The 27,932-nt window shown below is 41.4% G+C and overlaps 1 protein-coding gene across 1 annotated transcript; it reads right to left on the bottom strand.

Annotated features, from left to right (window-relative positions):
- Positions 1-26,599, bottom strand: CFAP221 (cilia and flagella associated protein 221). The gene is made up of 25 exons (XM_075092943.1): positions 26,568-26,599; positions 24,930-25,018; positions 23,892-24,073; positions 23,321-23,421; positions 22,198-22,284; positions 21,996-22,091; positions 21,411-21,511; positions 19,073-19,176; positions 15,450-15,609; positions 14,755-14,878; positions 14,557-14,668; positions 14,227-14,335; positions 13,555-13,642; positions 11,794-11,883; positions 10,395-10,490; positions 8,849-8,939; positions 7,430-7,557; positions 6,922-7,002; positions 5,808-5,915; positions 5,489-5,665; positions 3,875-4,033; positions 3,369-3,463; positions 2,743-2,832; positions 2,435-2,554; positions 1-445 (listed from the first exon to the last, which is right to left on the bottom strand). Exons 3-25 carry the CDS (start codon positions 24,025-24,027, stop codon positions 322-324), a joined length of 2,577 nt encoding a protein of 858 aa, XP_074949044.1. The 5' UTR covers positions 24,028-24,073; positions 24,930-25,018; positions 26,568-26,599; the 3' UTR covers positions 1-321.
- Positions 26,600-27,932: the final 1,333 nt, after the last annotated feature.

Here is a 27,932-nt window from a genome sequence, read left to right as displayed (position 1 = left end):
GACTTTCCACATTTTATTTGAAAACAGTGGGCTGCAAATCCATTACCAAATTATTTACATGGTAGTACTGTTTTCTGGTCCTTCACACCAAGACAAAATGAGCAGGTACATGGCTGAGGATTCTCATCGGAACAATTACTGTGTTTGGGGTAATGATCACAGTGAGAGTCCTTGACAGAGGTGGCATTACCGGTGCTTCTCTTCTCTTTGCGTAAGAAGTTGCTGATCTCACTAAACGTAAGCATGTGTAGCTGGGACATAGGAGGCCTCACGTGTTAACAGGATAAGCAGTGCCAAACCATGGATTTTGTAAAATTACTCTTATCCCAGAATAAGGGTTTTATTAAGTGCTTTCAGCTTCATTTTCTCCACATGTTTCTGAACCTTCTCTCTGAGCTCGTTGTTCTGGGGTTGAAAATGTCCATCTGGATGGTTGTGTGGGTCTCTGCAAGAAGTTTAAAAAGCCATTTGTATTTATAATAGCCAGGGCCCTACTTAGGAATGCTGACAGAAACAAAGGAAGAGACACTCACACATAACTTCTTTTTTATAATGAACACTGAGGGTATTCCATTACTTATGCAGAACTGGAAAAGGAGTGAAACTGAAAAGAACATTCACTCTTGGCTTGGCCAGTTAGGAAAGCTAACCATCTGATAGGTAAACACATGCTAGACTGAGTTTTACATTTTATCTATGAAGGAGCCTATGCTGTAATGGCCCAAACAAGAGCATCCATGTGAAAAACTGATTTGCCTTAAGCATAAAGTGCTGAAGTTGCTGTACAGGAGCAACGTGTGCTCTGTCATCCAGTGAAACATCACTCCATTGATAACAACGAAGAACCTTCCTGTGACAAAAGAAAGGACTGGGACTTCATAGTTTGCTAATAAATTTTTTGCTTCTGTCTTTCCACAGCCAAAGAAATAGGGAAGCTTTCAACAAGTAAATATCAATACCCAGAGGTGTTTAATATAGAAAAGTATTTTCATTTTTGAAGAAAGCATCTAAAACTTCGACATGAAAGAACCTTATGGTTATAAAACTACTTCCCCAGGAAAAGCACCATCTAACACTGTATCACTATGGAGGAAATGGTCACTCTTTAGTTATACAAGCTATCCCAAATCCCCAGGTTCTGACAAGCAGAGTTTCATAAAATGAAAAAAGAGGCACTGAGTCAGACACACCTGCATTTTTACAGCAAATTATTTTCAATCAGTGCTGCAGTAATCACAATACAGCAATCAGTGTTTTGTCAGAGAGCTCATAATACACGGCACTATTTTAAAGTTTAATGGCTGACAGTTGCACAGGATTTGAATATCAATCAAATAATTTCCCTCCAAAGTTAAAGAAAATGAGACATTCAAATCTCTTGATGGCTCTGAAAGTTTCAGGCTACCATGCACATTCTGACATCTATGCCACACCGTGACCACTTTAAAGCAGGGGCAACTGTTGGACAGAAAGATTAGTTCACTTGCTCCAAGTCACACAAGGTATCTGTGAAAACAGAGGGTTAGAACCGAGCACTTTCTCCTCTGTTGCCCTGCAATCACTTGTCCTACCCATAATGCCTGCTGTGCAAGGCCACTGCCCCCAGTGTCCCACTCACCAGCTCATACACCTCCTTGCATACCTTCCTGCAACATCACACGCTCCCAAGTTTCATATAGTGCATTCACTTCTGCTTCCAGCCCCACTGCTAGGCAGTTCTGAGATGCTGCTCTGACACCATGGTGGTAATCATCAACCCCATCAAAGACCCATTCATCCCTCAGAGCTTTCCTTGTCCTCAGGTTCCCCCTCAAGATTTCTCTGCTGAGCTGCAAACTCAGGACATGGCCTGAAAATAATGGAGACAAAAGGCAGAATTTGGCCCTTCCTGTGGCCAGTTTACAATATTTTAGGAAGCAGGTAATTCTGTGTTTATGAATGTAAGTTATTTTACATACTGCGCTGTATGCCTAAAGTACAGTGCGTGTTGGTGAAGTGTGAAGCTCAGACAGCAGAGCAAATGTGACCTGCTCCTAGGAAGAGCCTGAGAAAAAAGCACCATGCCAGGGGGAAATTCTAAAGGCTCATTCCTCTGCCAGCATTAATAACTACCTAACCGAAAGGGTCACAGAAAAGGAAATGCCACTGGTCCAAGAACACTGAATATCGCTGTGAAGGCAAGAAAACTGCCTCAAGCATTAGATCATGTTGATAAAACTGAAGTCAGAGGCATCCAGGCCAGTGCGTCACATTCACAGCTGCTTTCTGAAGTAAAATCCAGAGATTGCATTTGCAGTGCAAATTTGCTCAAAGTACCAGATCTGCATCCCACTTGTGATGAAGCCCCTGGAGCATCTCAGTATGACTTTCTGAAGGGGGTGCTTGTCTTCAGATTCATTCCCATTCCTCTCCTCTAATTTAAAATTTTACCTACCTTTTTTCTTTTGCTGATTTCTCTTTAACTTCTTCTACGACTGCCTGTCCAATTTGCGGAAATTCAGCTCTCACCATCTCTGGAGTAAGAATCATTTTGAACTCAGTTTCATCTGTCTCACTAAAAATTAGGGATATGAAGAACAATCGGGCTTTATCCTTTTAAAAGTATCTTTTAGCCAACAACAAAAAAAGTATGTTTTATGCAAGGAGACTTTGTGCTTTTGCCTTTGAGGATCTCTCGGGACAGGTTTAGAGTGATTAAGATATAATCAATCACACTGAATACAAGATAGAGGAGAAACTTACTGGGTAATTATGTTCTCCCTGTCTCTCTCAGGTAAGTCACGCAGCACTGGTGGTACATCTCTTGGAAGCATATCTAAACTGTAAGGATCCCTGTGATGGAAATGGTATTAGTTAAGATGGACAGAGAGTAACTGCGCTCAATGCTGATATTTTGAAGCTTCACAGTAGTTGTAGTTACAATGAAGATGATGTACTATTAAACATTCCTGGAAAATCTGAGTATACCAGAAACAGCTGTGATACGAGGGACCACAAGCCTGAGAGATGTTCGCTGCCACTGGGTGCAGATGCCCATACGTTAAAGGTTTTACTGTTCAGAGTTCTGCAGGACAGACAGAGCAGGGTCTTCTGACACTGAATCAAAAAGCATTCAGGAGAGGTGTTATTGAAAGTCCAGACTGGAACTATCCTTCCAGGGCTAGGTATTTCCTCTAATAATATTGTTCTTAGCTCACCCTTCAGGTACATCAGTAGGGGGTTTCCCCATTGGTTTCAGATTTCTGAGCAGCAAGTAATTCCACCCGTAGGCCCACTTTTATTTGTGAGACTAATTCCTGGTCAATATAGTTACAGACAGCAGAAACTGGTGCAGTGTAAAGGCACTGTATATTCAAATTCTTTCTTACCTAGATGTTGTACTTGTCAATGCGGGAGTGTTAGAAAAAGTGGAAAACACCACTGGCAAGAATCTTCTCCATTCCATTACTCCACAAATCACTTCCTGAAATGACAAGTGCCACAACAATCAGACCTCAAACACATACCACAGTGGGGAGAGAGACTTGCAGGACAAAACAGCTGACTTCTTGGCTAAAATCTGAACCTGGGGAGCTGCAGTTCTCCATATTTAAAAGATGGTTCCTCCACTGCAAGGTCAGGAAAAGACAACAGACAGTGAAAAGAAGGAAAGAGCAAAGAATACTCAGGGATAAATAAGAGACACAGATAAAGCCTAACAAGAACAAGTTATTCTGACCCATGTACTGACTATTTAGGTGCATGCATAATTTATATTTGAAAATATCTTCTATCTAGGATGACTCTTCATCTTCCTTTTTGATTCCTTGGAGCAAATTCTCAGGAAGAACATACTCAAGCCAGGTACTCATATGATAAACCCAAAAGGCCATACCTTGTGATGCAGGAATTTCTTTTGTGTGACTGGAATACTGGATCCTTTGGGGCATTCCTTGGTAAAGGTATATTTTGGATGAGGACAAAGATGATATTCAATATTTGTTTCAGCATAGGCCAAAGGAGGTAAAACTGGAACTAATCCTGGAGTGGGGTTCTAAAAGCAAAGAAGAGATTATTTTAAAAAATCATTCTGAGCCCCATAGGGAACTAAACTGATGAAAATTCAGTTCTTACAGTTAAGGTAGTCTTCTCAGATTCACACCTTTGTCTCATTGTGACTGTTCTGTTCAGTGTGACCCTTCATTTCCCGTCTCTTCCCCGCATCACAGACCCATATCTGTCTGGCTTATCCATGCTCTCTGCTGTCTAAAATACAGCAAATTAGGTGTTCTTTCCAAGTTTGGAAGAAAAAACTATTGCCTGTTACTCCAACATCCACTGCTGATTCTTTGAAAAGCTCAGAATCCAAGAATGGGAACTGGCCTTACTGTGGTGGAAGCTAATGAGTATTTTGCCATCTATTTTACTGCACCAGCATCTGTTTCTGAATAAAGTCTAATACCGGGTAGATCAGTCTGTGCCTGGCTCTTCCATTGACATGACACAGGGATGAAAGAGATGCACAGAGGATCTCATCAGTAAGTCCACTGGAGTCCTGGCCACAAGCAGTGAGGACAAATCTATACCATATATATTATGCTAAGATCACCAGACTAGCACACTGGGCTCTGGGCCATTGCAGCTAAGTAACGCTGAAAGACAGATCCACCCAAGGCACAGTGCCACGCTGGCTTGGAGATGCTGCCTGTACCCACACACAGCACTCACTGAGATATACAGCTGTCTCTGTCTGCTCAGAGACACCTCAGGGACCTCCAGGCTGTGCTGCACTGTGTGGGAAATACCTTCTGTAGTTGGTGCCAAGTAGCACGATGTACAAGACAATTAAGTAACAGAAAATCCTCCCACGCATGGTTGTGGTTTTTTGTTTTTTAATCTCTGTGCCTAATAATTTGGAAATGTGGTTTTGGGATGCTATGAGAACTATTGGAAACTCTGAGGCAGCAGGACACAATGTGAGCAAAGAGTTTGACTTCACTTTTCTCAGTTTACCTAAGGATCAGACAAAACTCCAGTCCCCTAGCTACAGAAGGAAAAAGTTGCACCTGTCCTACCTACCTGGGCAAGAGCATGAGGTTATAGAAGGACTGAGATGTCAAGATCACGGCTTCTCTTCTAACATCCAAATGGGGAAACAATTGGAGAAGAAGGGAGGGGGCCCATGGTGTTCCAGAGAACCCTGGGATCAGTGACTATTTGTGGAAGGGTCTCCAGTTCTCTGCCATCACCAGTAACTTTGCCTTATCATCCCTCCCCTAAAACGATCAAATTCCACCTTAAAGTGAAATGGTGCCCATCTCAGTGGGATGAGCTCTGCGACTCCTACCTACCAGGGCTTGCACCTTGAAGGATTACTCTCACTCTGGATAGTTTTATATACCAATCTGAGTAAGAGAATTGCCCACTAATTCCACATCAGGCTTCTGATGAAACAAACATCTTTCCCCCTCCTTTCTTAGGTTCTTTGTGGAAATCAACTTCTACTTACAAAAATGCGAAGCGGGTTGCTCTCTGTAGGGTAGACTAAAGCTTGGGGAGGCACCAGTTTTAAGAGGCTGATAGCCCTTTCTGCTACTCCTTCTGGGGATGGTTTGTTAAAATGCATCCTTTGGGAGACGAGGTTAAGCTGCCCCTCAGGAGAAGCAACTACTTGAATCAACTCATCCTTGAAAAACACAGACATTAAAGGTTTTCAGAGTGTAGTAAGCCTTTGGTATAAAATGTTAAGACAAAATAAATCAAATCATTGTAGAACCGTATAGCTGGGAGTGACTCCAGCGAAGTTTGTATTTGAGATGACTTGTTACCTGGGCTCCCTGCCTCAGCGGTCGATAAAGTTTTCGGGGTATGTAACTTGTGGCTGCATGGTGTGTGCAAAACGGTTGATACTTCATAATGCTGAAATGCTGAGGAACCTAAGTACAAAGGAAAAAGGTGTGCTGCAGAAGATGACAGTAACCGCTTTTGATTGACACATAGATGGAATGGAACATTCCAGCTTTATCACAAACCCATCACTTCTCTGTAGTAAAAGATACTTGGATCACTATTCTGGAGCATGGTATATGACCAAAGCTTTGAGAAGCCACACTTCACCAGGACAAGCTGAATGAGTGGGTAAAGGAATATTTCCATTCTTGCTTTTCTATCAAGGATCATGGATTTAACAGTTTCTTTATCAAATATACTGAACTTAATGAGGTGGAGAAAAGCTGTGTTAAGTAATGTATATAACTGATAGATGAACCAATGTGTAATAACGGGAAAAGATGCTACAAGAAAGCTTCTAGGCTTATTAAACCACTTGAAAAAAAAGGAAGAGGATATTGAGCCAAAATCTGCATTGATTTGAACCTGAGGAAGTATTTTGGCTTTGATGGGGTGCAGAATTTGATCTTTTGGTATTCAAAAATTGGAAATAAAAGGGTTTAGAAGTCAGAAGAAAAAAAATCTTTCCGTACTCATAAAGTTGAAAAAACACCATATATTTCAAGAATGAGATGTTTGCATTTCCTGTGCAGGAATGAAGGAACTAAGCATGCAGAACTGGATGCCAAATAAACAGACGACTTCCATTACTTTCTAAAAGGAAGGACACTTTTATTATAAAACTCTAAAATCAAAAGAAAAACTGTGTTGGCATGCAGGGCTTGCAGTATGTTTGAGATATAATAATTTCAGCTGAGGTGATTCATTTCTCTGTCTGAGGAGAGTGGACTATTGCTGACTATAAGCTTGTTCCTTATGGAAACATACGGGTGAGATTTGTTTTTAATAAAAGCATGCTAATCACACAGCCATATTAAGCTAACATTTCTACTGGGCTGCACAATGGAGTCACTGAAACAGGCAGAAAACATATTGAACCGGATTGGTGAAAGACAGAAACGAGATACAGCTGAGGAAGCTGTACTGACTCACCTTCAAGTCATAAAAAGGAAGAATGTGTTCGACTTTCACATCTACAGATTCGATAGGAACTAGGCCAAGAGCATCAGGTGCCTGCAAGAATACAGTATTTAAAACCCAGCAATATGGTGGACATTTTGTTTTGCATTGGCAAGAATCCATCAGCACGGCTACTTGAAAACATAAGGCAATAATTATGCAAACATATGCAAGTCCTTTCTTGGACTTTGGCATTTCACTTATTTTTCATTTTTTGTCTTCAGCAAAATCATGGATGTTAACTAACTCTGATCATTGACATATTTCTTAGAACTTTAGAATGCAATTAAGAAAATGCAAAGATTTTTTTACTGTTTTCAGCAGCACCTTTAGTAAATCTGAAGTCTTGAATTAATTTGGGGAACCTCAGAACACCAGTCACATTGGGAAATTTTAATAAAGGTGGTACCAGGCCTGGGGCCAATGTCTTCAACAAAATTCCATCTTGAGTATTGGCCACCATTTTAGTTACTATACCTACCAAATCACGGTGCAGTTCATGGGAACTGGAAAAGGGGAATTCAAAAGGCAATATACGATCTTCGGATATGCTTGAAGAAAAGCCCTTACATTCTTCACTTTTTTCTGGTTTGCTGAAACTCCTGCTTTCTATCGTGAATATAAAGCAAACATTAAGATTTTGCAATATATCTTAATACACTGTTTCAAAAACAGAATCAAAGCACAAAATATATTTAGCATCTCCTAAGACAGGATGTGTCTAGCCATTGTAATATAAAAAGTAGGGTAATATTTCCTAAAGGCTTTAAATGCCACATCTACGAGACAGCAGGCACAATACCTTGACTAGCGGACAGATTTAATTTCCCCTTTTCTAAAAGGACATTACATCCGCCTCATTCCAGCATGGTCCTCTATCTCATTCTTCTCAGCAAGGCAGAGACAAGCCAGAAGGCCTCTCATACACTACCTGCCATTATGACTTCTACTCCAAGCACCCCTGCAACTCGTGCATACTGGGAATTAAAGGTGACTACTTGCAGAAGCAGGAAAAGGCCTGTTTCAGCAATTGTCAAATTGTGTGTGTATGAGGGAGTGGGAAATAAGAGACACAAATTCTCTTCTGTCCCCAGTATACCCAACTGTGACTCCCATCCAAGGCCTGTTTCCCTTTATGACTGTTAAAGAACAAGTGACTTTTCCAGGCCAGCACTTTCATTTCACTGTAAAGAAAAGTGATTGCTTGAAAGCACTTGTATGAAAAAATAAAAAGGAGGAAAACCCAACTGGACACCTAGCCATGTATCTCATGGTTCCTAACATCTCATTTCACTGAGTTCAGATACCTTGCCTTCATCACATTCAGGTGTCTTTCCCTCTTCCACCCGCCATGTGATAAGCTCCTCTTATTCTACATCTCTAACCTCTTGGGCTTCACCTGATCTGTTTACCTACCCGTGTTTCTCATAAGTCCCGTCTGCCCTTTCCTTACTCCTCAGGCCTACCAGCAGAATTATAAAATGGTCTGGGTTGGAAGGGACCTTTAAAGATTATCTGGTCCAACCCTCCCACCAGGGGGAGGGACATCTATCACTAGATCAGGTTGCTCAAAGCCCCATCCAATCTGACCTTGAACACTTCCAATGATGGAGCATTCACAACTTCTGCCCCGTTATTAAGTAGATAAGCTGCAAGGCTCCTGAGAAGAGTTAATACATTTTTTAAATCTGGTAAATAATGTGCATTAAAAATAGACATATTTTGACTACAACCATTTCTACCTTGTCATACTTCTCTTTTGCGCTTGAAGACCCCTTTGTAAGGACTCTTTCTTTATGTTTACATGTCAGTATATATGTAACACACCTGACACATTGCAGTACAGCCTTAATTATCATAATTCATGGCCAAAATACCAACTTGTTCTTCTACTCCTTACCAGACGCAGAGCCTTCCTCCAAACCTCTGGCTTCTCTGGTTAGCCCACGGAACAGAAGCAGTAAACGATTTAGCCGAATCTGAATCACAGTCTGAAGGAATTATTTTCAAGTTTAATATTAAGCTGAACACTCTAAGATTTACAGCCATGGAAATATACATACAACTGTATTTGTCCTACAGAGCTCACTCAGACATCTCTATTTCAGAATTTTTACTATAGCTTTCTGTTCAGGAGGGAGAAAATGAGGAAGGAGAGATGTAGAATGGATCTCAACTCTACAGTGACGTTACACAACAAAAGCAGTTCAAACCTTCATTTACTCTTACAGATTATTTAGACCTTTTTGGCTAGGTCCTAATCCTTCAGTTATGCCTACTGGCACATATGGATTTAACAATGTGTAAACAGTCAGTTGATCAGGGCCATGTGAATACCTGTGGCTCTGTGAATGAGGAGAATAAGTAGGAATCTGCACGGTGAATTCACTTAGTGCCATGTATCACCGGGTAACAATGAAGAGTCCTAGATTTTAATACCAGAAGGGGCCATTTAGCCGCCTCCTTATTTGTGCAATACAGGGAAGAGCATGTCATTTCAGGACCTCCGTATCGAGCCTAATATTATGACTAGATTGGAGGAGAATACCCAGACTGAATATTTGGAGAGCAGGAAGTTTCCATATTGTTTGCTGCATTTAGATTTACTGGGAAATGAGCAGTGGAGATACGAGATAATATTTAAATCCAATGAGAAAAGTGATTTTACTGATTTAGTCTTTAGTTTCCAGGTTGGAAGGGATCTTAGGAGGTCCTAATCCAACCCCCTGCTCCAAGCAAGGTCAGTGATGAGATCAGACCAGGTTGCTCAGGGCTTTATCCCATCTGGGCTTGAAAAACATTCAAGGATGTAGGCTATACAGCTCTCTGGGCAACCTGCTCCAATGATTGACTGTCTTTATTGTGAAAAGGCTTTTCTTATATACAGTCTATACCTCTCTTATTTGAATTTATGCCCATTGTTTCCCATGTTCCCACCATGCACCATGGCAAAGATCCTGGCTCCATCATCAATAACCTCCTCAGAGTTGTTGGAAGGTGCTGCTCTCTCCCCCCACTTTCCCTCTCCAGGCTGCATGTCTCTCCACAGAGTCGCTCCATAGACTGCATGCTCCAGACCCCAACCATCTTGGTGGCTCTACAATGAATTCATCTATGTAAGTCTTGTACTAGGGGCCCAAAACTGGGTGCAGTATTCTATATGCATTTTGAAATCTTCTCTTTTTTGTCCAAAAGTATTTTTTTTAAAAAATCTAAATACACCTGCATTTGTTCAGTATTGATTGCAATACCAAGCACCAGCAGAAGCACCCGCTGAATACAAAACTTACTCCAGATCCTTATTTCCTGGTGAAGTAGGGACGTATTTATCAATCTATCAAATCCCTGGCTAACTGTGAAGGCTCCTTACGTACTAGTTTGCATGTTCTTTCGTGCTGTTTCCAAGGTGTTATGCCATCACACTGCATTCTGGTTGTTCACATTACCTTGTAGGCTGCTTGTTGGAATTTCCTTAACATCCTATTCCTGTTGTCCCAAGGGTCATTACGGAGCAAGTCAAATGTGGGATGGACACTTGGATGCTGCGTGGTGTTTTTTAAAAATAGAAAAAGAAAAAGGGCATCCCTTTTACAACTAAACAAGGAAGGAATTTCCTCCAGCCCTAGCCATTCCTTGGCCTGAATCCATATGTTATTTCCAAACACAGAAATTAAGTCAAGTGAAAACATTCACAGTATTGGCATTTAACCAGAAGCCTTCACTGCAGGGCTTCATGGGAGATAATGGCCAAATATTTGTAGATGCAGCACAGCGAATGCAGAGATAGTAGCATGGTCTGCATCCCCATATAAATGACAACCACCTCAAATGACTAGGACTTAAGTGTAATACATGGGCAGTCAGACAGTGGAGAGAATGGATTAGGTCTCTACTGAGTACACACTTCATCTTGCACAGACATGAAGTTGGAATAGCTCTAAAGACTCAAAACTGGGGCCCAGAAAAACCAGTATCCTGTCTGCAATAATGGCTGATAGCACATACCCACAGAAGGGTGAAAGACCAGGGTAAACTTAGAGTGATAATTCCCCAGAATAACCTCCCCACATCTAGTGATCTCTGGCTTTTGAGACAGAGGTGATATCTCTATGTTTATTGCCTTAAAATGTCAGAATGTTCTTTGAACACAAGTAAATCTTGATGCATTAATCTCCTCTCCAGTTTTAAATTGATGTGACAGAAGAATGTGGCACTAGAAGAGACTCCAGTTGCCCCAGAGTACAGTACCTCTCAACAGGAGAGCAGCCACTCAACCAGCGTTTAGATTAGGAAGGTTGTCAGAACATCAACTCCACACAACCCTGTGTCATGCCTCACCAAACTATTTTCAGCACTTTCTTTCTGTTGCTAATGTTCCAAGTTCCTTCAGCAGAAGGCTATCTATTAAACAAAGCTCCCAGTAACCCTGGGAAATGGATCTTAAGAAGTACCTCACACCACAGAGAAGGACAAAAAAATCTAAATACCAGAAAGGTTCCCGTCAATCTGACCTGCAGGTAAAGGTCACAAATCTTGTGGTATGCTGAACCTTATGTTTAGGCATGAGAAAGCTAATCCTGAGAGAACTTTCAGAAACAAGCAAGGTGAATCTCAGGTTAGGCCTGCAGATTTCCACTTGTCTCTCATATTAGATCATCAGAAGATGAGTTGTACATGTAGCACAGTGCTTGCCCTACTGTACTAAAAGTAAAATGAGAAATATGACACCAACACAGAAATGGGAATATTAGGAGGAAAAGTATTCAGTGCCAAATACCTACAGCTGTTTGTTAGCTTAGTAAGTGATAATAACATACAGTAGGTGATAATAGCATATAAACAAACCTGGTCAACAGGCCGGAGAACAGGTCTGAAAGAAACTTCTACTTTGTTCCTTTGAAACTCCTGTTCTATGATAGGATCTCCTCTTTGGATCTAATTTGTCACCAGGAAGAACAATGACATTAGTACAAAGCATCCAGTGAATTATTTTCTCCCTTACAGTTAGTGGAACTCACTTAAAATGTAACATTCTGGAGGTACTTGACAAAATGCAGACTTCATTCTCTTCTAGGGAGTGATTACTGCAACCCTTGAGCAATGTCTTTCAGGGTTGGAGTTTCAATCGGATCCCTGCCCTAATGAAATACAGTTCACTTTGCATAGCCAGAATCAGCCAGTGAGGGGTTACAGAACCAACACCGTAGAGTTAGCACCCACACAGATCTTCCCAGAAAAAAGCACTACAGAAATTTCCTGCAGCTTTCCCATGTTCTGTGAATATCTCTGTCATGGTTTCCAATGGTTCCAGCTCTTTTACCTGTTGTTAAACAGGTTATGTGTGAAACAGTTTACTACTGATATCACTTCACTCCTTCAAGACCCTCTAAAAGCGTTCAGGCATGCTGGATGAATACCAGAGCTTCTTTTCATTGCGCCTCTTCCATCCCAGTCCTACTTACTTATTGTTTAATTTCCAGGATACCATTATGTCTTAAACAAAGACCTTGGAGTTACTTTGCAGAGTGAAATTCCCATGATATTCATGGACTGAAGTTTTAGTTAGTACAATGGAAGACAGACCAGGAGAGCTGCTCCCCAGCTGTGTAACATAGTGGCCACTCGAGCAAATGATGGAGGGATAATAAATACTCTGTGAGGCCTAATGACACTCAAGGTGAACAAACTGACAGCATGAGCAAAAATATGCCTTTGTCAGAAAGTCATGTGGGCAACTGCGAAACCAGCCAGGGATTTCCACAGCCCCGATGGCCAACATGTAAGTAAATAAATGTTTCTAAACAAAGTTAACACACATCTAATTCAGTGATACAACAATCTCACAATTTAGATCCTCTTTTTACTCACTTCCTCCTTTGTTAGTACTAAATACGTTTGAATTATTTCACAGTGCCTAATTCAGTGTATAAATGAAGCCTTTACCCTATCTATAAACAATTTTATGCCCATAAACAGCTTCTTGGAAGTTAGTAGGATGTCAGAAGCTACTTGAATATCCAGAAGGGAGGATAAGAGGGACGAGCCCCACCTGTCATTGAGGGCTGTGCCACATGGGGAAGAATATTTCCTGCCACCAAGTGTTGCTGCTGCCACCTCCATGCAAGATGACCTGCACTCTGAGGTGACTGAAGGTGTAGAAGAACAACCTGATGAATTATCATCCCATGGCTCTGTGTGAGAGCACTGACTGGCTTTAGATCTTTAACTGTGAGCCATTCAGGACATCAGCTCTTCAGAGAGGTTCAATATAAACAGAAGGTTGGATGTGACCACAGTGCTGACATGATTATGCTGCAATGTTGCACTGTGACGTGGTGCAAATCTGCTAGGTTGGGCAAATATCTATTTCCATTAATAACTTATCCTCCTCTCTGTCTACCTCCAAGATAAAACCACCTCAGAAACAGTAATACACAGGCATAATAAAGATATAACTGCAGTAAGAAGTACAGCTGGTACAGGTTTGCACTGATGTATGAAGAAAAACTAAGGACACAGAGAGCTTAATACAATTCACTAGTGCACTGCATAATCTGAAAGTATAAATTTGATTTTAAATTTATAGAATAACCAGCAAAGACTAACCTTGTATTGCTCTTCTTCCCTCTGTCGGTTTTCAATAATCTCTTTTTTAAATTCCACAGAGACTGGATCCTTGCCTTTATGAACTTGCCTGCATTTACAGTGAAGGCAAGAAAAATGCTTTACTTAATGCACAGTTTTGCTTTATTTAAAGGCTAACAGACATATTCTCCTCTTCCTAAGGTGTCTAGGGGCCCATAACATTCAGCATAAGAGCAGATTTGTGGATTGCATATGAAACCACAGTGTGCTTACACACATGACTATGTGTTTTGCTTTATACCATTTGATCAAAATGTGTAATTCTGTTCACTCCATTGTACATTTTTGCCTTGATTTATTGACAACCATGGCAAAAGATTCCTTTGCCCTTAAGGGCACAAGATGAGATGTATGAGAACAAGGTTAGGTGAACAAGGTTTTCAGCAGGTTTCTTTCTGAATGCAACCATAACACTATCAGAGTCCTCATTGGGTACTACTACAGATTACTACTGAGAGTGCTCTTAGACAGAAGATAAAAAATTCAAAGTAAACCAACTGTAACTTAGCTGCAAAATAAATGTATCAGGACATGAAATGGCAGCATTGCGCACTAGTGGATATTGCATACATCATTCATAGAGGCCTCAGTTAGGCAACCCCAGTGTTGTTAATGTAGTTAACTAACACTTACCACTTCAGATTATTTGCTTCCTCTTCCTGAATATTTTGTTTTACTTTTAGTTGAAATATGGCTTCCTTCATCTGTCTTGTTCTTATCCCTTCACTGCCTTGGGAAAGGGCTGCAGGAATATCAGAAAGCCATATCACGCCTCAAACTAGATTGAATTTTTACTTGGGAAATCCACCCATTATAATAACTGAACTCATGAATACATAAAGCTAAAGTGAGATTTTTCACAGAAACTACAATCACATTACCTCAGCAATTCTGAAGCGGAGTTCCCTATCAGAAACCCACAAACAATGCTAAGACCAAGTTTACTCTGTTTAAGTACATTACCTTCTTTCAAGCCCTTAATCTTCAATTTGCCTGGTTCCTGATTCAAAACAGTAGCTACAGCATATGGATTTGACAAGTCTGTGGGGAATCTGAGGTTCTGGTATTCAATCTCCTACAAGACAGAAAAGAAAAGGAAGGAGTAGAAACAAGAAAGATTTTCAGCCCAGGAAAGTACTTGTGATTATTAGCTCTTCATACCTTTACTTTCTGAAGAGGCCTGGACTGTGGTTGGCTGAATTGGTCTCTACTCCACACCATGGATTTTCCTGCAGACGCAGCTTTTTTCTCTGGACGACTTCGTTGCTTGTCAAAATGTTCTTTTCTAGGTGCCAGAAGGGCAGATATTGCTCTAGTAAGTACTCTCTAAACGGCACATAAGTCTAGTACATGCATATCTTTATATCTATATATATCTATATCTTTATATATAACGATATACATGTATATCTTTAGATATACAAGGAGAATGGAAATTTCTCTCCCCAATTACAACTGGAACCAAACTTTCTAATCTTCAGAGTTCAAAAAAAATTATGTACAGCCCAAAAGACCTTATTGCTCAAAGAACACTGCATCCTGCAAGGCCTCAGCAATGAGAATAACACAGAACAGACATAATAGAAGCTGAGGAACCTCAACAGTTCTTTGAGGATATGTAACTTCTTGTTATTTTTATTTTGGTACAGTTTCACCTCATACAGATTAAGGGCATTCTGAGCAAATTACGTAAGAGAGCAGGTACATGTATTAACAGTTGAATTACACTAGTGCATTTTAAGAGTCCATAGATACAAATGCTTAAAATGATTACAGCAAAATGGCATGAAATCCTATTATATAGGTATTTGTCAGCATTGGGCAAAAATACTCAAAGATCAGTCAGCCACACATACATTAGACCCAGACGTGGTGTTGATGTTCCTGTGAACACACATACATAGGGTTTTGAGTGAAACTCTGAAATCCATAACTGCATTGTCATTCGTGCTGTTCCATACTCAAGTGGGGAGTATTTCACAGTTACTTCCACTTTCCCATTGCCTGGAATAATTCCTGTGATTAGAGGAGAAAAACAATAAGAGTCCATCTAACGTGAGCCCACTTAAGTATGCCGAAATTGATTCTGGACTACTTTTTTTAAAAACAATATTAATGTTTGAATGGATGGCAGTAGGCCTGGAAAATATTTCAGGTCTTAAAGTGTCTTTCAAGAACTATCCATTGCCAGATAATAGGAGATATTTTGCAAGAGCAGAGAGATTTGACTGTAAGACTGTAATATTTCCTACTGTTGTGAGAATGATTGGCTGTTTAGATGTAGAAATTCTTCACTTGCATCTGCCAGTCTTAAGTCTCTGGCACTTCCTGCTTACATGAGCAAAGCATTATAAACATATCCCTCTGTGGTCTTCCAAGTTGGGGGAATCATCTGGATTTGATGCAATACCTGTCTCTACTTGGTCTTATTTCCTTATTATCTATTCCATTATTTTCTCAACCACTTTAACCACCCTTCATATCCATAAACATTCAGTGCAATCCCAGGATACAGGCCCTGATGCTCCTCAGCATTTCTGCAACAAGGTGCTTATTCAGCTCACAACGAATATTAATTTCTTTTCTTTGTAAAGTGACCATTGCCTGGTTTTTGGCATCCTGTAGTTTTAAATACCAATTAGTTTCACTGGGTTTTTTTTTGTGTGTGTGTAATTTGTTAGTGGTATTTCATCACTACTGGTCTCAGAGCACAATGGCTTGAGTAGGAGCTGAAACGTCTTAGTGATTTTCAGATGGCTTCAGCACCTCACAGTTTCTTGCTACCAAAGTTTCTGACTTAACTTTTACTGGGTTGATGTTTTTTTCTGGATATTTTTGCTCTTCTGTCAGCAAGCACTAAGCCAACTTAGAAAGCATGAATTAGTTCTAGCCACTTTGTCTATGACTGTGCAAAACCCCAAAAACTTCCTGATGAATTTTACAACTTCTCCCTAGTTTTATCCAGTTATAATATTGTTCCTTTCCTCCCTAGATATATCAAAACTTCTTTAAGCACAAAATAAGAAAGAATATTATCCTGAAAGAATGACCCAAATCAAGGCAGCAGCATAGTTCATCTTGCTGAACCACACATCTGATAGAATCCAACTACTACTCTGAAGAATGAAAATCCATCTGACAAGACAGGGCAAATTCTTATTATTGTACATACATGAAAAAAGAGCAACTTCTATTGAAGTGCATAAAGTTTAAATTCCAGTGCCACACATGGCACTAAGCGCCAGATTTATGAAGGTTTTTATTAATTTACATCTTTACTTATTTTCATGGAATTGACCAGACTGCCTAAATGAATAATGCAGCCTGGTCTCATTGACTTACACATTTCTGTCAGAACACCTGGGTAGTTATGTGCTTCTGACGGCACCTGGCAAATGTAACAGTGACAGCAACTGACCTGCAAATAGTTACGTCAGCCTCAAGACAGAGCCCCCTCCAGCATTAGACATGAAAATAGCTGAGCACACTGTAGCTGTAAGTCCCTGCCTCTTGTGAAGCCCATACACGGAGTTCTAGACTGAATCTAATATCCACTGCTGTCCCATGAAACACCTGTGGCAGTGTGGTTTGTGCCCAACACTGAAGCTCCTGAAGCAACAGACACAATTCTACTAAGTTCTTCCAGACTGCTAGGGAAAAACAGGTGGGGGGATATGTTTGATAGAGCAGAGGTCACCTTTTCTTTCCTCCATGCCCCCCGTCAAGTACCACAATGCATACCTATTCCACAAAGACAGACATCTGTTCCTTGAATGGGGCAGGAGCCAGACAGTCCTTGGGGAAAGGTGTCATAAAGAGGTGAATGCTGGGCTTCCTGCCTCTTTCCTTTCCAAAGGCAAAGATGCCAGCATTCTGGCAAAGAAAGCAGACAAAGGCTGGATGGACTGTTTCAGGCATCCCATATTTTGCCAGAGGTCTGTAGCTGGGCATTGACTAAGGAAATCTACCAGCCACAGAGGGCTATTTGCCATGAGGCTGCGTATCAGTCTTCCTTCAATCCCTAGGAAAGTTATGGAATGAATCCTCCTGAGGACATCACAAGTCAATTGAAGCATGTGATTGGGAAAAGCCAACATGGCTTCACTAAAGGCAGATCATGCTTGACAAACCTGGTGGCCGCCTATGACAAAGTGACTTGCCTGGTTGACATGAGGCGAGTGGTGGACATTGTCTACCTGGACTTCTCCAAGGCCTTTGATACGGTCCCCCACAGTCTCCTCCTGGAGAAATTAATGCGTTATGGCCTAGACAAGTGGTCTGTGCAGTGGGTGGGGAACTGGCTGACAGGCTGCACCCAAAGGGTGGTGGTAAATAGCTCTTTCTCAGACTGGCAACCTGTCACAAGTGGGGTCCCCCAGGGATCGATATTGGGCCCAATGTTATTCAACATCTTCATAAGTGATCTGTATAACAGGATCAAGTGTAGCCTGATGAAATTTGCAGATGACACCAAGTTGAGCGGGGAAGTAGGCACTCCAGAAGGGAGGGCTGCTCTGCAGGGAGATCTGAATAGGCTGGAGGAGTGGGCCAGTGAGAACCTTACGAATTTCAACAAGGACAAGTGTAAGGTCTTGCACCTGGGAACACATAATCTGGGAGTGCAGCACAGACTGGGATCCACCTGGCCGGAGAGCAGCTCTGTGGAAAGGGACCTGGGGGTCTTGGTGGACAGAAAGCTCAACATGAGCAAACAGTGTGCTGCTGCGGCCACGAAGGCCAACAGGGTGCTGGGTTGCATCAAAAAGGGCATCACCAGCAGAGAGAAAGAAGTCATTATCCTGCTCTACTCAGCGCTTGTCAGGCCACACCTGGGGTACTATGTACAGTTCTGGTCCCCGCTATACAAAAAAGATGTGGACAGGCTGGAAGGGGTCCAGAGAAGGGCTACAAAGATGGTCAAAGGACTGGGAAGCTGCCATATGAGGACAGGCTGGGAGAGCTGGGTTCGTTCAGCCTTGAGAAAAGGAGGCTCAGGGGGGATCTCATCACCGTGTACCAGTACTTAAGGGGTAGCTACAAAGAAGATGGAGACTTCCTTTTTACAAGGAGTCCCATGGAGAGGACAAGGGGGAATGGACACAAGTTGCTCTTGGGGAGATTCCAATTGGACACAAGAGGGAAATTTTTCACAGTGAGGACAGTCACCATTGGAATAATCTCCCCAGGGAAGAGGTTGACTCGGCCTCGTTGGACACCTTTAAGATTCATCTGGACAGGGTGCTGGGCCATCTTGCCTAGACTGTGCTCTTCCTAGAAAGGTTGGACTAGATGATCCCCAAGGTCCCTTCCAAGCTGTGATTCTGTGATTCTGTGATATGACTAATATTTACCAGCCTGCATTTACGTGGAAACTCTCTGAGGCAAGGTCTTATTCTGTACAGCACTGGGTACAATCACAAGTAACTACACTCAATAAATACGGATTTAACATTTTGAATTTTAAGTAAATTCAACCTACCAAATGTTGGCTGGACAGTGAAGGCTCTATGAGGCTGAATAAAATCGATGTGGTATTCAAAATCTATTGGACAGCTGCACTGCAACGGGATGACATACTCCTTACTGAAAAGAGAGAAAGGAAGAAAGAAATTAATGAAACTACAGTTGAGCATCAATTACAAGCTGTAAAATCACATTATACACAACATGTGCTGAAATGATCTGTGTTCGGAGGGATGAGTTTCTTATTAATGTGAAAATAGTCATTCCCCTTTGTCCCAAAAAAGCAAAATATTTCAGATCTTTCACTCAGTGAGGAAATGAGAACTAAATCTTGATTTGAATGCTGGATATTTTACATTTTGACTTACTTTCTCCTACCCATACAGAATCTGATTACAGAAAAAATTATAAATTTACTTTTTAGAAGGTATTTGTGTGTTTCCTCACATTCCTACAAACTGCAATATCTATCAAGTACAAACAATCCAAACTGGAGCAATAAGAAGTACAGAACCAGAAATCAGCCTTCTCTCATGGCCCTCCTTGTGGACGATGATGAGAAAAGAATCTGTGCAGTCTTCAAAGTGTTGAGAACTCCGGCACCTCAGAATGACTGGACTTCAACCACTGCATAAATAATGATGCTGTGGCCTGATTTTCATAAAAGCCCTTTTGTCTCACACTGGTTGTGTGAGGGGTATTAGCACACACCTTTTCAAGCTGTCTTGCTTTTGTATGCATCTATTTTCAATTCTCAAATTGAAACACAAAAACATTTGTGTAACACCATCCATCATCCCACAAATGAAGACCAATTTACGCAGGCTTATTTCTGTTTTTTGTAAACTGTCTGAAATCCTATCGTGCTGATTAGCAAAGAATGCATGTTACACACAGTGTTCCTTTGGAAAGCACATATTGAAATGCCTAAGGAAATAGTAATAGCCAAGTCCTTTTTTCTCTGCCTCAACCTGACCTGTTCACAAAGAAGAGGTAACAGCAGACTGGGGAGGAAATTTGTTTTAAGCTATAGTGCAGCTTGTTCAGTAACCAAAGTGACTTAAAAACAAGACAATTATGCTGCCTGTTTCCTTGTGGATCTTCTGTATCTAAGGAGAAAGCTGGGTGGTAGAATATAGGTCTTATCCTACATTTACAGAAGTAAAAAGAAGTTTATCCATTGACATCAGTGGGCTACAGATTGAGCCCATAGTCCTTTGGGTTCTGTACAGTACCAAGTATCTCAGACAGCTTTCATTTTTAGGAAAGTCTTTAACAGCCTAATGATGAAAAATACTGGTAAAAAATAAGGTTTGAAACCACCAGTTCTCTCTTCAGGAACTCTTCCAAATTCCCTCAGGGGCACCTCTGAGCAACCCTGTTGTGTTGGAAATTTTCCCCATTATTTAAAACTCTATTTTGTACTCTGCCTAATCTCTTCTCTGTGTTCTAAGAGAATGAAAATTCTGTATGCTTCAGCCCTTGTTTTAAAAATGGTGCAAATAAACAGAATCATATCATGCCTAGAATATCAGGAGTTATGTTCAGTCCTCTGAGAAAGCTGTAACATCACTTCTGATGGATTCACTAGGGTTTAACAGATTAAGGGGAATTAGAAAAAACCAAATAGACAGAAAGACACAAATGTTAATTCTACAATGCTAGCCTCATTTTTACTACAGAATTTTGCATTGTCCTTGTATGCGCCTTGCCTATTCATATTTATGTGCTTCAGTAAAATTAACGATTTACTTCCAACTCACAGGCTAAGACACAACCTAGCTGCTAAGACCTTCACTTCCCAGAATTCACTCAAAACTTCACACTAACACAAATCACCATACTTACAACTAGTACAGTCAATGTACTACAGAACTAGATCCTAATCAACAGGATCTCCCTTCTCCTTTTTCCCTTCCCAGTTACTATTAACAATTATTACTGATTACTTCATGAGGACAGTCAGTGTGACATCTGTGCCACAGACAGAGAAAGATGAAGTCTATGTCATTTAGAGCTCCACATCAGAAGATCACTTTAAATATTTTTAAACAGAAGAAGTGAATCTAATGACTGATCAATCTCTGTACTGAGTTAGTTATTTGCTGTCACTTACGTGTACCATTACCAGCCCATACCTTCATTTCCAGAACCCTTCATCTGGAAAAGAAGATCCATTCACTTAGAACTTATTAACGCTAAAAAGACATAGCACTTGGGAGTATACAGGTTATGAACAGCAGCCATATTGCTTCACCATATGATGAATGAACTGAGTCAGCACCAATTGGGACTAGCTGAAACCCCAGTTCCGTTTCTGTATCACAAAATGTGGAAAAATGTCCCTAACTCACCTCTTACCAACTGCTACATCAGACAGATTTATAAATGATGGAAATTCTACAACATTCACAGCAGGATAAGCATGCACAGGAACGAGTAATGTGTCTTCTCCCTGAAAAAAAAAAAAAGAAGGGGTAAATATTTATTTCTTACAATGAATAAATGTTATGGAAGGAAAAAGTTTCTGTAGTAGTTGGCCAAAAAGCAGGCATAAAATGTCTTCAAGATGATCACTATGTTGCACCTCAGGATACCGATATTCTACCTGCTTTCAGTACCCATCTGTCTTTCCATACTTTCAGCAACTATCTAGAGCTCCTCCAAGCCTGCTCAGCTAAGATGTTACACCAGTGTGGCACAAAGACTAATCTACTGGCGAAGAATAACAGAATAAGGAAGATATTCTACCCACAGCTCTAGGGTGTTTACATAAAGAAAAATTTTAAATGCTTAAAATAAAATACTCCAATCCAGACTTACTGAGAATTAACCCACGTGGCTCTAGGAAATTAACTGTACCTTCACTTTATCATTATCATCATCATCTCCTAATGGCTCCATTACAACTGTAAATATATTTTATAATAAATCCTCACCTGACAGTGAATTCGGATGCAGTCATAATAATACCGCCACTCATCAGGACAAAAATCAACAGTAACCACATATGACAAGCCAGGGACAAGCCGGTGCTAGAAAATGACCCAAAATAAGATAGAACGCATGTAAAAGCCACTTATATTACACAAAAAACAGCTCTGCAGGCAAAGTGCAGTGTAAAGGCTTTCTGACACTTACCGTTTTGTTGTATTTGATCTGAAAATACTTTGTCTGGGGTGGTATTATGTGAAGGTTTACTATATTACCAGAAATATTTATCAGCTTCTGTAGAACAAAAGAAAACCAAAACCGCAAAACACTTTAGAATATGAGAGGCCAATTGAGAACGTCAACTGTACTTTTTGTGAGACTATCCACAGAAAAGAAGCTGTATTAAACAAGGAAGTAATAATTTTTACTTTAGCAGCAATAATACTGAATATGCTCTGCATTTAAAAGAAAACTATGTAAACCTTACATCCTACATTTTTATTCTTTGGAACCAAGCCACAATTCCTTACCTTGGAATAACAGTTAGCCTTGCTAAAGAAGACACTACGATTGAATCAAATTCTGGTCTTGTTTTGCTTTTGTGCAAAAGTAACAAAAAATGAAGCAACTTATTGACTTTGCTTTTACAGGGGTCTGAAACAACAGAAATTATGTAATATTCCATAGTTTTGTTTTGGATTGCAAGCAACAAACCTTTGGATGGTGACAGTTCAGCCTGTAAAGCCTCCTGCATCTTGTTTACTTTCATTATATCTGGAGAACCTAATCCACCATAATCACCCAGCCTCTGCCTCAAAACACTTACCACATGAATAAAGGCAGACAAAGGGAAAGCAGAGAGAAGAAAAGGAAATACCCAAACTATTCACAAGGAAAGGTAATCAAACCTACACACTGAGTTTTCTTCCTTAGATTAAACTGCTCTTGGCAGAAGGCCAGAGGTACTTTCAAAATTTTCACACCACTGAACATGTTTGCAGACGCAGTGATGGTCCAAGTACATTTTTAAAACAGTCTCCTACAGAGCTAAAGCATGAATCCTTCATTCATGACATCCAAATCACTTATCACTAACACTGCTCACAGACACAGGAAACAGAAAGGTAAAACAGAGACCGTAAAGGACAGTGATGCACACAGCGTGGTACTCATCTGTTGTATTACCGCAGGGCCACTGATTTTAAGTGCTGCTTTTTAGAGCACTCCACAGAGCAAAAGGCCTCATGACCACAAGCCAAGTAGACCACAGTCTACTTGCCTTCTGCTATCCTTTTACGAGCCCCAAGAGGATCCCTGCTCTGACACTTACCAGCGTCTGTTGGTGATGTTTTCCAACTTCATACCCTCCATAGTGTAACACAGAAGGCTCAGCCTGTATAACCTTGCTCCTCTGGAGTTCTGAATAAATCTCTGCAGAGAGAGATAATAAAACAGGGAGAAAAGGAGATGAGGTGAAACACACATGATGGCTGTTACTTACATAGATTAAGTATATTTATGCTGCACCCAACATATTATAGAGAAAAAAATGAGAGACATTATTTCTCCTGTTAAGCAGGCACGACATTTTAAATGCAAAGTTAAGGCAGCAACTACTACCCCAGCAGATCCTGTTGCCAGTTTACCTCTTGGCATCAACAAGCCACCGCAAAACTTTACAGTCAGCGAGGATCAGTACTTCTTTCTTTCCTGACTATCTCTCCCACAATTTGGGCTCACAGGAAGATGCAATTTAAGCTGCAAGATGGGAGTTTTGCCTGTGAGTTGTGGGGGGAAAAAAAAACAAAACCAAAAAACCCAGCAACCAAACCAAAAATACCAGAGAAGCGCCTTCTAGGATTGCTCCAAGGTTGGGGAACAGTCAAAGAGCAGAAACCTACTTGATTCCAGCAGGTGATTGGGGACATGTCTTTTTTTAGGTTCCTCCACTAGGCTGCCCAGAAGGACACTGGGTATTTTCTTGAAGGATTTCTTGGTGACTGTGATTTCTGTCATGGCTGATTGAACCACATCCATGTTAGGACAGAAACAGAGTGTGAATGGTACTAAGACTCCTCAGCACCTGGGGTCAAATCAAAATAACATAATAATCAAAATATCTTCCCTTGCTCTGGTAACATCTGTTGCTTATAAAAACATTTAGGAGAGGGAGTTACTTTTTTTTCCTACTGAAGTTGATTACTCTCTGTGTGCTAAGTACAAGGACAGAGTGATTCCAGGACACCTTGCTCCCACCACAAGCCCCAGCACTTTGGGTATGTTCATCTGTCCTAAGGCTTATTGGGGACATTTGGCTTTCAGGGCTGTGTGTAAAACATCTGTCTTCTTTCATGTCCCCTGGCACGGAAAAGGAGAGAAGGTTCTTCTGATAATTCCACTATCCAAACTGATTTCTGCAGAGATGTTCTTCCAATCTCTCCTGAGTGTTTGGGTTGTTAACTTGCAGATTCATTTTTAATTTTTAAATATTAATGTGAGGGATAAGAAAACTGGCATTTGAATCTTTTGTTTGGATAGCATCATCTGGGTTATTTGCTTAATGAAGATAACTGTAAACCCAGAAGGCCATGATTATTATAGATCCTATGTTAAGTAAGCACAGTTATCAGAACATAAACTTCTCTAATGACAAGTGCAAATATTACACAATAGGGACACCAGACACAATCCACCCACAAGAAATTATCTTCATAAATATAGCACATAGCCCTCAGCTCTCCTATGAACTGGAGAACTGCATTGAGAAAAAGACAAGGTACTTTTGGAAAAAGTACTGAGTTCAAAAGCCATACTGGGTTTTTCAGCCCTCAAGAAGGGCGTTGAAATATCTTCATTTTGTATTTGCTCTTCACGAACGGGAAGGCGGAAGTGCAGCTCAGGAGGGTGCTGCATTAATATCAATGTGCACGTGAACTCACCCAGTGCTAGACAATTTAGACTCTTCCTGCCAGGCTCCAGTCACGAGGCACCTTCCCGCTCCTGGAGCAGTGGCACAAAGGCTGATTAGCTGCTAGGACAACACAGAGTTCAGTTGTATAATCCACATTGTGGCAGCACTTTAAGATTCAACAGTTCCAAAGCTGAAATATTAGTACCAGGAGTGGTATTGTGTTTGTTTTGTTGTTTTAACACTCTCGTACTGGCTTGAACAACCTTATAGGGCCCCAACCTAAACTCATCACTGAGCAATAGAAGTTTGAGGGAAGAAGAGCAGAGGGGAGCATGAAAGCGATGCCCAACATACCTGGATCAGCACTTTTGAGGACTGAGAACATCCACCTCTCCCATTACATTAAGGCCTCATCTCTGGTATGTGGTTTTCTAGTCTGCTTTAGATCTTTCAGGCAGAAGTTGAGAGGTGCTTCAACCTCATAAAGTGCTGTTTTAATTTATGGCCTTGTGCAGTATTAAATAATAAATAAGGAAGAAGCTTAAAATAATGTGCCATCACTACCCTGGCCTCAATAATATTTTCCACACCGTGGCTCCAAGTACAGATTTTCCACTTGCAACAGAAAATTTGTAAGAGAAAATGTATTATTGTGCACAACAGTAAATTTCTTCTGAGGTAGTTAGAGCAACCAAACTTGGACAAAAACATGCTAAAAAAAATTCTAAACATAAGGCTTACATTCTTTCCACTCGTGTTGTTCAACTTTAATTTATACAACTGCTGTCCTTCTCTCAGTCAGCATTCCCCATCATGGATACAAGTTTTGAAAGGCTGTAGACAGACTTATATTAGCAAAGGATTCCCGGTGTAATCTTGCCAGTAATTCAAAGTGACACTACGATCACCACTCACCAACTTTAATAATGCACTGCAGTATTCCTCAAAGGGCTAATACAGGGTGAATGTTTATGTGCCAAGGTCCTGGAATCTCTGACTGGTAAGACTGATGTTCTTAAGCTTTCCAGGATACCTCCGTCTGTCCTTAACATGACTCTTTTTTTTGTGCAACGCCACCAACAGGACAACTCTGGGGCTGTCAAATCCCGGTTCCCTTGGAGGCCGTGGCAAAACTCAGCCCAAATCCCCTCAGGCCAGGGTACCACCCTTCTTCTGTAAGTGGAAAGCACTTAGGCTTTCCAAACCATTTGTGTCTCTCAGAGCCCCTAGCGCACCTCACCACCAGAAAGGGACGCGGTTTAATGCCGTTACATACTGCATGAGACTTGCAAAAGCATCGACGTGTTTTAAGAGCAACGCAAAACGTCATTTTAATGTCCACTCCGTATAATCTGGCTAACAGAGTCTCCTGGCGGGCAGAAGGACTTACAGCTTCACAACACGTATCCCTGCCGGTGCCACGTCCTCCTCAACCTCCGGCCCGGTCGGAGGGGAGCCGGACGTCCCGCCTCAGCCCCTTTGGGCCTCTGCGAGCGACACACCGCCGGCCGAGAGAAACCCCCGTCCGCCCCGCGCGTCCTCTCGGCCGGGAGGGAGCCCCTGCTAACGGCGGGAGCCCCGGCCAACCCCGCTGCTCCCTCACGGCAGCCGCCGGACCCCACCGCCCGGCTCGGCCAGGCCCTGCCCGGCCCGGCCGTCCCCTCACCTCAGCGCCGCGGCGGGCCGCCCCGGTTGCTAGGCAATGGGGCAGCCCAACCGGGCCGCACCACTGGCGGCTGCGGGGGGGGGCCGGGGGACGCCGACTCGGGGCGCGGGGGAGGGCGGGGAAGGTCCCCTCAGGGACCGAGCGCTGCAGTTCAGCTGGCTCTGACGGCGAAAGTACAAAAGAGAAAAAAGCAAAATATTTTTTTTCCTACTAAGCGTAGTTCTCAGGATCTACAGTTCGGCCGGAGGCACGGTAGAGGCGCTTTTTTTCTTCAAAAACACTCGTCTCTTAATACATAAATTGTTCCTCGTTGATAAGGTTCAAATAAAAGTTCTTCTCTGAGGTGAGGCGATGCAAAGCCAGCAGGATCGTGTGCTGTCTGCCGGGGCCTGCGCTGGCTTAAAACAGACTTCGAAAGTTTTATTATAATATTAAAAAAAAAAAAAAACACCCACCACCCAACCGCCTTTTTTGCCACTACCTATATATTCTTGCTTTTCAGTATTGAAGAGCAGTCACTTGAAATATAATCCTGATAACATTTTTCAGCGTATTGCTCTTTCCACCAGTAAATTAATTTTCTTTTACCTGCCTATGTACAGGCGAGAAGGGAAAGTACAATTTTCTTCTTTTTTTTCCTCCAGACAGAGGTCTGGACAGATTGTCGAGACCGAAAAATGGTGAATTAAGCACAGCAGTGCTGCTGGCTTGGGTAGACACAACCTATTTTGCCAAAGACACCCTGGCATCCCATGTAAGTGTTATCCCAAACCAGTAAGCCCTCCAGACTCCCAACAGCATCGGTGGAGGAGCAAAGAGAAGGCTTAACACCACAGAAATCTGCACTGATATAAAAAATAAATTTGAGAGTATTGACTGTCCCAGCTTCTTCTGCCATGGGTGTATTATGTTTGTCTCAGGCATGAACGTGCGTTTGGGACAAACCATGTTCATAGTCTTGCTGTTATTTTCATGATATCTCAAGGACATTTCATACAGAACACCAGAAATATTCGCATAACTTTTTTTTTTACATATTCTAAAAATAAAATTCTTCTCTTTTGGCATTTCCAACACAGAGGTAAAATGTGACCAAAAGTAGTGTGGTGCTTAGTTTGAATAAAAAAGAAAGGACGAGAAACTTCAGATTATAATATTCAGCTCGCAGAAAGTAATTCCCTTACTTAGTAAAATGTAATTGCTATTGATTAAGAAAGAACGTTGCCTACACCCTTGACAAGGCTGGGGAGAGACGCACAGCAATGACAGCATTCAAGTAGGGTTTAGGAGAAAGGTCAGGATCAGCTTCCACACCAGCTTCCACACCAGCTTCATGTGAACTCCAGCAGCTCACTACCGCACCAT

Source organism: Phalacrocorax aristotelis, chromosome 5, assembly GCF_949628215.1.
Source record: "Phalacrocorax aristotelis chromosome 5, bGulAri2.1, whole genome shotgun sequence".
In the NCBI taxonomy this organism is placed as follows: Eukaryota; Metazoa; Chordata; class Aves; order Suliformes; family Phalacrocoracidae; genus Phalacrocorax; species Phalacrocorax aristotelis.
This window is presented reverse-complemented; position numbering and strand designations above follow the sequence as displayed.